This window comes from Schistocerca cancellata, chromosome 1, assembly GCF_023864275.1.
Source record: "Schistocerca cancellata isolate TAMUIC-IGC-003103 chromosome 1, iqSchCanc2.1, whole genome shotgun sequence".
NCBI lineage: Eukaryota > Metazoa > Arthropoda > Insecta > Orthoptera > Acrididae > Schistocerca > Schistocerca cancellata.
Genome location: NC_064626.1, coordinates 140,095,226 through 140,107,324, shown reverse-complemented (window position 1 = coordinate 140,107,324; position 12,099 = coordinate 140,095,226). Strand labels below are relative to the sequence as shown.

The 12,099-nt window shown below is 45.0% G+C and overlaps 1 protein-coding gene across 1 annotated transcript in view; it reads left to right on the top strand.

The window, feature by feature from the left end:
- The window catches only part of LOC126166973 (cytoplasmic tRNA 2-thiolation protein 1), a 48,430-nt gene extending 36,721 nt beyond the window's left edge, over window positions 1-11,709 (top strand). Inside the window, exon 6 of the mRNA XM_049920445.1 lies at window positions 10,925-11,709. Coding sequence (XP_049776402.1) covers window positions 10,925-11,136 — 212 coding nt within the window. The 3' untranslated portion in view covers window positions 11,137-11,709. The remainder of the gene's footprint in view (window positions 1-10,924) is intronic.
- Window positions 11,710-12,099: the final 390 nt, after the last annotated feature.

Here is a 12,099-nt window from a genome sequence, read left to right as displayed (position 1 = left end):
GCGGTCGGTACTGTTCCGCTAGCTCGGCGCTTCGAATGGTTCGCCCTTGATGATACACACTCGAGTGACCACTTTCCATGTGTCCTTAGACTGCAGCCTCCACTGCCATATATGCGCTCGCGACGCTGGAAATTTGCCCAAGCCGATTGGACACTTTTTTCGTCTCTAGCGACATTCGATGACCGTCGCTTTCCCAGCGTCGACGATGACGTCACACATATTACCAACGTTATTCTTACAGCTGCGGAACGTTCAATACCACGCACCTCCGAATTGCCCCGGCGCCCCCCAGTTCCTTGGTGGAACGAGGCATGCCGTGACGCAATACGTGAGCGGCGACGTGCTCTTCGCATTTTCCGTCACCATCCTACTTTGGCCAACTGTATCCGCTATAAGCAGCACCGTGCGCGATGCCGTCGCGTCATCCGCGATAGCAAGAAGGCAAGCTGGAAATTCTTTATTAGCTCATTTAACACCTTCACTCCCTCCTTGGAAGTTTGGAGTCGGCTTCGACGGTTCTCAGGCGCGCCTAGTTTCTCCCCTCCTCTGGGCTCACTGTTGCGCATGATACCTTAGTGGACCCCGTCGCAATTTCTAACTCGTTGGGTCAGCACTTTGCTGAAATTTCGTGCTCTTCAAATTACCCGCCAGCGTTTCTCCCAAAGAAACGTGCAGCGGAAGTGCGACATCTTGCTTTCTCCTCTCAAAATCACGAAAGCTACAATACTGTTTCCTCCATGCAGGAACTCCAACGTGCCCTCTCTTCTTCTCGCTCCTCCGCCCCAGGACTGGATGGTATCCATGTCCAAATGTTGCTGCATTTATCAACCCATAGTCTGCGTTACCTCCTTCGCCTTTATAATCGAATGTGGACCGACAGTACCTTTCCCAGACGGTGGCGGGAAGGTATTGTCGTTCCCGTTCCGAAACCTGGAAAGGACAAACATCTCCCCTCTAGCTATCGCCCCATTTCTCTCACGAGTAGTGTCTGTAAGGTTTTGGAGCGTATGGTGAATTACCGTTTAGCTTGGTGGCTGGAATCCCGCAGTCTTTTAACACCTGCCCAATGCAGATTCCGAAAGCATCGTTCTGCAGTTGACCATCTTGTTGCTCTCTCCACTTATATCATGAACAATTTTCTCCGGAAACGCCAAACGGTAGCAATATTTTTTGATCTGGAGAGAGCATACGATACCTGTTGGAGGACAGGCATCCTCCGCACACTGTTCTCTTGGGGCTTTCGTGGCCGGCTGCCCCTTTTTCTTCGCGAATTTATGGCAGAGCGCACTTTTAGGGTGCGGGTGAACACTACTCTCTCCCGTACTTTCTCCCAAGAAAACGGGGTACCCCAGGGATCCGTGCTGAGTGTTGTACTGTTTGCCATCGCCATAAATCCAATTATGGATTGTCTCCCTCCTGATGTCTCGGGCTCCCTCTTTGTGGACGATTTTGCGATCTACTACAGCACTCAACGGACCAGCCTTCTTGAACGACGTCTTCAAGGATGTCTCGATCGCCTCCACTCGTGGAGCATCAAAACTGGCTTCCGTTTCTCACCCAGTAAGACCGTTTGTGTCAATTTTTGGCGACGTAAGGAGTTTCTTCCGCCCTCCTTACATCTAGGTCCTGTCAACCTTCCGTTTTCAGACGTCGCTAAATTCTTGGGTCTTATGTTTGACAGAAAACTATGCTGGTCCTCCCACGTATCCTATCTTTCGGCTCGCTGTCTGCGATCGCTTAACACCCTCCGTGTCCTGAATGGTACCTCCTGGGGAGCGGACCGAGTGGTCCTTCTCCGCCTCTATCGCGCCTTAGTGCGCTCGAAATTGGATTATGGAAGCATAGTCTACTCCTCTGCTCGGCCGTCTATTCTTCGGCATCTCGACTCTATCCACCACCGTGGATTACGTTTAGTGTCTGGAGCTTTTTACACTAGCCCTGTGGAAAGCCTTTATGCTGAGACTGCTGAACCTCCGCTGTCCAATCGGCGGGCAGTCCTCCTGAGTCGTTATGCTAGCCATCTGTCTTCCATGCCTGCTAATCCAGCCCATGACCTTTTTTTCGACGCCTCCTTTGATGTAGGGTATGCAGGCCGCTCCTCCTCCCTACTACCCCCGGGAGTCCGCTTCCGTCAATTGCTCGATTCTCTTTCCTGCCGCTTTCCGAAAACCTTTTTGACAACTTGGGGTACAGCACCGCCTTGGCTCTGTCCCTGGATCTGCCTGCTCCGTGACCTTTGTCAATTTCCCAAGGATGGTACCCCTACACTTGTTTATCGTCGGGCATTTGCTGCTCTATGTGCACAAATGACGGACGCCACGTTTATTTACACCGGCGGCTCGAAAACATCATTAGGTGTAGGGAGTGCCTATATTGTTGGCGACACCCCAAATCGCTTTCGACTTCCCGACCAGTGTTCGGTTTATACTGCGGAGCTTTACGCTGTTCTCCAGGCTGTCCACTACATCCGCCGCCATCAGCGGATACAGTACGTTATCTGCTCAGATTCTCTCAGCTCTCTCCTCAGTCTCCAAGCTCTTTACCCTGTGCACCCTCTGGTCCATCGGATTCAGGACTGTCTGCGCTTGCTCCACCTGGGGGGCGTCTCGGTGGCGTTCCTCTGGCTCCCGGGACACGCTGGTATCTGTGGGAATGAGGCGGCCGATATGGCGGCCAAGGCTGCAGTTTCTCTTCCTCGGCCAGCTATTCAGTCGCTTCCCTTCACCGATCTACGGAGCCGTTTATGTCGCCAAGTTGCTCATTTATGGCATGCGCATTGGTCAACACTTCCCCGTAATAAATTGCGGGAAGTGAAAGCCCTTCCTTGCGCTTGGACTTCTTCCTCCCGAACGCGTCGTCGGGAGGAGGTAATTTTAGCTCGACTCCGGATAGGGCACTGTCTTTTTAGCCATAGACATCTTTTAAGCGGTGATCCTCCTCCACTCTGTCCCCACTGCTCTCAGCCGTGGACGGTCAGACACCTTTTAATTGAATGCCCCTATTTTAATCCGTTACGCTCCCGTCTACAGCTATCGCCTGATCTATCGTCGATTTTAGCAGATGACACGCGCTCAGCCGACCGCGTTCTCCAGTTTATTAGTGACAGTGAAATGACGTCAGTCATTTGAAGCTTTTTTTGGGGACAACCACCCCCTTTCTGTAGTGGATTTTTAAGCATTCCTTCTACTTTTAGTTTCTCCAATTTTATGACACTGTTCCCATTGCTGCTGGTTTTCAATTTCGGTTTTTTGCTGTCTTAAGTCACAGGCTGGGCGCTAATGACCATAGAAGTTTTGCGCCCTAAAACCAAAAAAAAAAAAAAAAAACAAAAAACAAAAAAAAAAAAAACAAGACAGGGTCTCGGTGTGTAGCTGTAGCAATGGGAGCAGCCATAAGAGGCAGACCGTCCATTGAATCCTGGCGGGCGGAATCAGTGTGAAAGCAGAGGACCTCCTGTTGGTCAAATGCACAATGGGAGCCTGCTGGGAGACATGACAAAGCGTCCGCATTAGCATGGTGGGCAGTGGGCTTATACAGGATGGTGTAAGTGTAATTCTGTAAAAATAATGCACAGTGCTGGAGACGTTGAGCCGTCCATTCTGGGAGTTGAGAGTGGGGCCCAAAAAGTGTAACTAAGGGTTTATGGTCTGCCAGGAGGGTGAACTTGGCCCCAAAGAGACAGATGTGAAATTTTTGGATGGCGAACACTATCGTCAGGGCCTCCTTTTCAATCTGGGAGTAGTTCCGTTGTGCTGGGGTTAATGTTTTAGATGCATAAGCACTGGGCTGTTTTGAGTTATCGGTATTCCGATGTGCGAGGACTGCTCCAATGCAATATGCCGACGCATCAGCTGCCACAACCAGGGGGCGATCCGGGAAGAAGGGAGTAAGGCAAGGGGCGGACTTCAGCGTCGTCTTTAAATAGAGAAAAGCCTGGTCACAGGCAGGAGTCCAATCAAAAGTCACCCTTTTGCGATGCAAGTGATTGAGGGGTTGAGGAATGGAGGCAGCTTGGGGTAAGAGCTTCAAGTAATAGGTAACCTTGCCCAAAAACACCTGGAGTTCAGATGAGTCCTTGGGACGAGGAAGGGCCTCAAAGGCCGCGACATTGCAATCCAAAGGGTGAATGCCATCTTTGCTAAGGCCTAAGTATTCCACTTCCGGTTGGAAAAAAAAAGAACAACAATTGTCCAGCCGATAGTGTAAACGTGCAGATTGCAGAAAATGAAATAAGGTGCTGAGGTTGTGCAAATGTTCCTGGCAGGAACACCCGGTGACCAAGATGTCATCCAGATAATTCACGCAGGCTAGGACAGGGTGCGTAAGCTGCTCCAGGAACTGCTGGAAAATTGCCGGTGCCGAAGAGACAGCAAATTGAAGGTGCTTGTACTTGTATAATCCAAAAGGCGTGTTGATAACCATGATGTTCTGGGAATCGGCATCCAAGAGTAACTGGTGGTATGTCTCAGCCAGGTCAGTCTTAGAAAAGTACTCGCCCCCCGCAAGCTTGGCGAGAAGGTCTTCCTGTCGGGAAAGTGAGCATTGACAGTAGCACTGAAGTCCCCACACAGCCGAAGGGACCCATTGGGTTTCCGTACGACCACCAGTCGTGTCACCCAAGCACTGTATTGCACTGTATTGTAGGACACCAGCAGCTTGGAGCCGATCAAGTTCGCTCTTGACTGCTGGCCATAAGGCCACTGTAATTGGTCTGGCCCAGAAAAAGCGAGGCTGTGCATCCGGCCGAAGTGTGATGTGCGCCTGAAAATGTGAAGCATACCCGAGATCTGTTACAAACATTGATGCAAAAGCCAAGCACAGATCGTCCAAGTCCTGAAAAAGAACAGCTATGGAAATGACCTTAACTTCATTGGAAATTGAAAAGCCAAACAGTTGAAATGCATCTAGGCCAAAAATATTCTAAGCCAACAGATGGTTGACAACAAACAGGGTAAGGAGCCGGGGAACACGTTTGTACATTGCCTGTGCGGCAAACTGCCCACGAAGGGGAATGGAACCATTGCCATAGGCAACCAAACACCGAGAGGGAGGTGACAAAGCAGGGGAGCCAAGGCTATGTCGCAATATTAATCATGGAGATGGTGGCCCCAGTGTTGACCTGAAAACTGACATCTTCAGTAAAAAGGCGGAGTGTGAGGAATAGCTTCTGTGCTGATGGGTCCTCCAGCAGGACGACTGATTGCCCTTCAGCGGGATGACCAATTGCAGAGCATGTAGTGTATCCTGAGGCCCAGGAGGGGCAGGACAGGAGCGAGTCAAGTGACTAAGACAAACAGATTGGATGTGACCCTCCTTCTCACACAGTGTGCACGTTTTCCAGTGGTGGGGGCAATCAGCTCGAGAGTGTGCGGTAAAGTACTGTGGGCAAGATGGAAGCGGGCTGCGCGACCAGTGACAAGGGGTGACCAGAGGCCCTGAAGCCATAGAGACATCGAACAAAGAGGAGTTCCAATGTCGCTGGCCTCTGTAGGCCAAGCCACGTCTACATCATGAGGGTGGAACCCGCAGAGATGCATCGATCGCCACCACTTGCGGCCGCACTGAGACGCTCGTTAGCCACCTGAGCTATTTCAAACAAGTGGGCAATATGGAGAATCTCTTACAACTAGGGTTAATCGAGTTTCAACACCGCAGTGCGGACCTCAGGATCGGGAGCCAGCAGCACCACCACATCCCAGATCAGAGAGTCCGCATACAAAGCCTTACACTGCTGATTGGTACATGTAAAATCGCATCGACGGCTGAGACCCTGCAAGTCCATGACCCAGGAATGATATGATTGACCAGGCTGTTTATGGCACTGGTGGAACTCCAACCAAGAGGCGACTAAATTGAAGTGCTGTGAACAATAGTTTGTCAGCAAAAGGCATATCTCCTGGAAAGAGAGAGCCACAGGATCGGACAATGGTGCGAACCTGCGGAGAAGAAAGAATGTGTCTGGGGAGGCCCAAGACATAAACAACGACCACTGCAAGGGGTCATATGTGACTTGAAAAGCCGTGAAATGTTTCAGCCGATGTAAGTATGTTTCCCAGACTTCTTTAGTGTCATTAAATGGTGGGAACGACGGCGGATGTGGGAAAGCATCAGACACCTGAGGACTTGGAAGCCGCTGTTGTAATGCGTCCCGGGCATCGACTTTGTCCTTTAGCAACTGCATCGACTTTCGTAAGATGTCTAACTGGAGCTGCTGCTGCTGCTTGAGCTGCTGATGTTGTTCCAGAAGACAGACCAACTTAGTCTCCATGCTAACAACTACCACTGTTTACCTCGCCGCCAAAATGTTGTAACCGTGACAGGAATAATCGTGGGGTGGCCATTAACAAAAACACGACAGGACCGAATGGGAGCAGCCCGTGAACAAACAAGACAGACGAACAAAAAAGGAAGGACAAGCACGACAGACAGACAACTGAGCAAGACACCAAGATCAACAACAAAGTATTAAGCAATGGGTTCACAAGAGAGAACCTCACAAAATAAAAACAATGTCCACTCGTAAATAGGAAGTAAGCACACACAACGTAAGCACGATGTCTGTAAGCGAGATATCGACCAACTCAATGCGAATACCAGACTGCCTCGCTGAGTGAGAGGCAGCTGCCTAAATACATGGCAGGGTATGTTACTATTGGCCACTGGGACCACGTGCTCCACAGTGGTGCTCTCACATTAGACTCGGGGCCAGGAGCATGTGCAGCCATGGCTTACGAAGCAGAGACCTCTAGTGGTCATAGAGTTCCATGCCATCTGGCGTGGATTCAAAACCCGCGGCGCTCGGTACCAGATTTGGTGCACTAGCAGATGAAGTAAGTTAACCCTATTTGAGATTCTTTGCCATAAAACTATATATATATATATATATATATATATATATATATATATATATATATATATATATATAATAGAGGGAAACGTTCCACCTTTACAAATGTCTGCTTGTGTCTGTGTATATGAGGATGGATATGTGTGTGTGTGCGAGTGTACACACACACACACACACACACGTACGGCCAAACTTTCAGGAAACATTCCTCACACACAAAGAAAGAAAATATGTTATGTGGACTTGTGTCCAGAAACCATTACTTTCCATGTTAGAGCTCATTTACTTCTCTTCAAGTCACATTAATCATGGAATGGAAACACACAGCAACAGAATGTACCAGCGTGACTTCAAACACGTTGTTACAGGAAATGTTCAAAATGTCCTCCATTAGCGAGGATATATGCATCCACCCTCCGTCGCATGGAATCCCTGATGCGCTGATGCAGCCCTGGAGAATGGCGTATTGTATCACAGCCGTCCATAATACGAGCACGTAGAGTCTCTACATTTGGTACCGGGGTTGCGCAGACAAGAGCTTTCAAATGCCCCTATAAATGAAAGTCAAGAGGGTTGAGGTCAGGAGAGCGTGGAGGCCATGGAATTGGTCCGCCTCTACCAATCCATCGGTCACCGAATCTGTTGTTGAGAAGCGTACGAACACTTCGACTGATGCAGGAGCTCCATCGTGCATGAACCACATGTTGTATCGTACTTGTAAAGGCACATGTTCTAGCAGCACAGGTAGAGTATCCCGTATGAAATCATGATAACGTGCTCCATTGAGCGTAGGTGGAAGAGCATGGGGCCCAATCAAGACATCACCAACAATGCCTGCCCAAACGTTCACAGAAAATCTGTGTTGATGACGTGATTGCACAATTGCGTACGGATTCTCGTCAGCCCACACATGTCGATTGTGCAAATTTACAATTTGATCATGTTGGAATGAAGCCTCATCTGTAAAGAGAACATTTGCACTGAAATGAGGATTGACACATTGTTGGACGAACCATTCGCAGAAGTGTACCCGTGGAGGCCAATCAACTGCTGATAGTACCTGCACACGGTACGGAAACAACTGGTTCTCCCGTAGCACTCTCCATACAGTGACGTGGTCAACGTTACCTTGTACAGCAGCAACTTCTCTGACGCTGACATTAGGGTTATCGTCAACTGCACGAAGAATTGCCTCATCCATTGCAGGTGTCCACGTTGTTCTAGGTCTTCCCCAGTCATAAGTCATAGGCTGGAATGTTCCGTGCTCCCTAAGATGCCGATCAATTGCTTCGAACGTCTTCCTGTCAGGACACCTTCGTTCTGGAAATCTGTCTCGATACAAACGTACCTCGCCAAGGCTATTGCCCCTGGTAATCCATACGTCAAATGGGCATCTGCCAACTCCGCATTTGTAAACATTGCACTGACTGCAAAACCACGTTCGTGATGATCACTAACCTGTTGATGCTACGTACTGATGTGCTTGATGCTAGTACTGTAGAGCAATGAGCCGCATGTCAACACAAGCACTGAAGTCAACATTACCTTCCTTCAGTTGGGCCAACTGGCGATGAATCGAGGAAGTACAGTACATACTGACAAAACTAAAATGAGCTCTAACATGGAAATTAAGCGTTTCCGGACACATGTCCACATAACATGTTTTCTTTATTTGTGTGTGAGGAATGTTTCCTGAAAGTTTGGCCGTACCTTTTTGTAACACCCTGTATATTAAAAAAACTGCCTGCAGAGCATATCTTTAGATGCAGAGGAAAGGGATGGATCACAAATGGCCTGACTGGTTGGAAGTTGTTTGGAACGGTATACCAAGCTCTTTGCTTAACATTAGAAAAATGTTGATGCTGTGTTCTTTCAGGGGACAACTTACCCAGGAAGTTAAGGATCCTATAGCAATGATCAACACAGACCTGGTAATAATTCTCGGTGGCATCACCTAACAACTTCAAGTTATGGGTATTGTTGTGAATAGACCTTTAAAGGTTCATCTCTGACAACTTTACAGTGAGTGGCTTCTTCAAGGAAACCCTTAGCATCCACACTCGGCCAGTGGATCCTTACTGCCCAGGGAAGAATCTTGAGTGAATATATTATGAAAGGATTCAAAACTGCTGCATATTGGATGCTATGGATGGCCCAGAAGTTAACATATTATGAGAGGAGGCTTACAAGTGAAGATAGTGATGCCCGTGATGATTACAAATATTGGTACCACAGAGATAGTACTGTAAGCAAACAAAGAAGTGGAAATAAAAATTAAGATAAATCATTTTTTTTGTTTATTTCATTTCTCCTTTTATTATGTCAAGAAATGACATAAGTTTAGACTAGATGAAATGTTAATTGTTTTAGGGAGATACTTTATATCAATAAAACGTGAATTTTGATTAGTCAGATTATGTTAAAAATAAAGATTTCTCAAGGAGCCTCTTAAAAAAAAAGAGGAGGCAGAGGATTGTCGTATATTCAGCGTCATGTTATAATCAGATAAATACGATAGATTTCCTGTGCAGGTGCTTCATTGTGTCATCGTCTGATAAAAATTGCCAGTGGGCACTGCACAGCACATTTATTTCTTCAGGAATTTTATCAGTGCTCTTATGATAGTTTTGATTGATTGCCTGCTGAAGATTTGCCTTTCACTTTGAGAATGGGTAGGTCATGATAAGGTATCTGTTCATTTAGTCTCATTTATGAATCATGAAAACTTAGTTTATTCAAAACCATTTCTTTAATGTTACTGAAGCACAACAGTAGTATCAGTTACAATTTTACCAGCTGAAAAATGAATTCTGCACAGACCATTTGTTCCTTTCGCAATAGACACCAAAATAATTGTTAGTCACTACAAGCAAGACATGTAAACTCTTACCAAGTCCGAACAACTTCTCATATCTTAAAAGGGGCCTCAAGCCAACAGCTGGTAATGTAAATTACAGATAGACAATATTCACATATTCACATATTCTGTTGCAGTAATGTTTATTCTGGCTGCTCATCCCAGCTCCTGTCATTATGTGATGGAAACAATTTGCATTGTACAGTCCTAAAACAGATCTCAATTTCCTAGTTCACTCTTCATTACTGAAATGTATGCGATAAAAGGTTCTTCAATTCTCTGGTTGTTTGAACTGTACATGTCTAAAAACCCTGTCCCGTTGACGGGAAGAACTGAGGGATGTCACTTATTGTCAAGCCTCTTCTATTCATTCTATTCTCTGTGTGAATATCTAAAATATCTGTGGGTCATATCATTATTATTGTAATGAACAGAATTTAGCAAATACCTCTCAACATAACTTGAAATTAGGCACAATTATTACCACAATTATTGATCATTTTCATTAATTAATGTACATTGAATACATTGAAATTTTATGTGTTGGTATGACAATTGTATGGTGGTATAAAATAAAGTAAAATGGCATCAGAATGAGAGGAAACAAATGCTTTTTATAAAAGACTCAATTTTCTCAGTGAACTGCAGTAATAAACACTCCTTACATATCATACTCACTGCACTCACCTTCAAATTATTGTTACTTTATCTATTGTCTCCCCTTCTTAGTCACAGAAAATGAACTCCAGCATGTCATTATAAGTTATATTATTTATGTATCTATAATTTTTCAGAACACTAAGAAAAGAAATTTGGACAGCAGGAGAAAGTACTTTCACTATACATGTACTGTTTACCTCGTATACACAGCAGTCAGATCCATCAATTGATTCATTGTGGTCCATAGATCCCATCAAGAGGGAGAACCTTCCAGGGATGTGGAACGAGTATAGGTGCATGTTAACAAAAGACAAAATATTCAAAAAAGTTGCTACTTTGAAAAGAAGATTCTGCTTTCTCTATTATCATATATAACTGAGCTATCTACGTTTGAAGCATTTAATTTGCGTTAATGTGATACAACTGAGTGATATTGCTAATTGTAGAATATTGATTTGTTGTTTTGAAAATTATTTGACTTTTATCCTGAAATTGAATTCATAGTTTCTTTTACATTTTCCATTCAGGGTACTAATGTGTGTTAACTTAATTATTTCCAGGTGAAAGTCTCTCTGTCCGTGAAGGCATACGAATGCCTGAGGTTGGCAAGTGTTCTCGCTGTGGATATGTTTCAAGTCAGGAACTGTGCAAAGCCTGTGTCTTGCTGGATGGACTCAATCGTGGGCTGCCACGATTGGGTATCGGAAAAAGTAGTAAAGTTAAAGAAGCTCTTGAGCGAGAAAAGAACAAGGTAGCAGCAGATGATTTTTGATCAGTACTGACATGGAGATATTTCAGAGAATTTCAGCAGAACCATCATAATCCCAAATAGCTAAAGAATAATCTTTGCTGGAAAATATATGTATGAAGACAAGTCTCAACTTCTGCTGTGAGATGCTGCTGTTCTGGTGTAACGGCCTCTGTCCATTATGTCATGTAATATAATGCAGAAAAATGCTTTTCTGTGAAAAAGCAACAAAATAAAAATCGTTCGCATTTCAAGTCAGTGCTGATTTTATTTCCAACAGATAGAAACCAAAAATCATGTGGTATGTAAGAAGGCTAGCCGTAAACAAAAGAAGGGAAGAAAATTTCAGTGGCATGTTTCACTATTAAATTCATGAACATTAATGCTAACTAATTTATAAGGAGCTTGTGTTCATTTTTGTAATTAGAATTTGTAAACTGAGGAGTTATGTACAGAAATATTTATAAATTTTAAACATTTTGTTGACCATTTCAGTATATTGTACCTGACAAGGAGGAAATATTAAAGCAGCAGAATTTCATTTTATTCAGTTACTGTTCCAATTCTTTACTGGTAAAAATATAAATCTGTAAACATGTGTTTAGAAAGAAAAACTAAAGCTCTTTAATGAGTAGTATCAACTGTGAGTGTTCATTTTCTCCCACCTATCCCCTCTATATCGTACTTTCCATATTACTTTTTCTGTATTCGTAAGTGGTCAGTTACTGTCACATACATAAAGAAAAAATTGGATAAGTGCAAGCAGGACTCTGACTACTAAGTTAATTATATATATAAGTAGTTCATCCATCCCAGGAATTGAGAATTTTAACTATTTATGCCTGTTATTGATATTGATACTGGCAGGATATCAAATTATGTGGTGTGAATGGCCACAGCTTTTGATTGCATTGTGATGTAGACACTTAAATGTTTTACATTGCTAAGGAACCATAGACCCAGTATGTGACATAAATTTCAACCTGA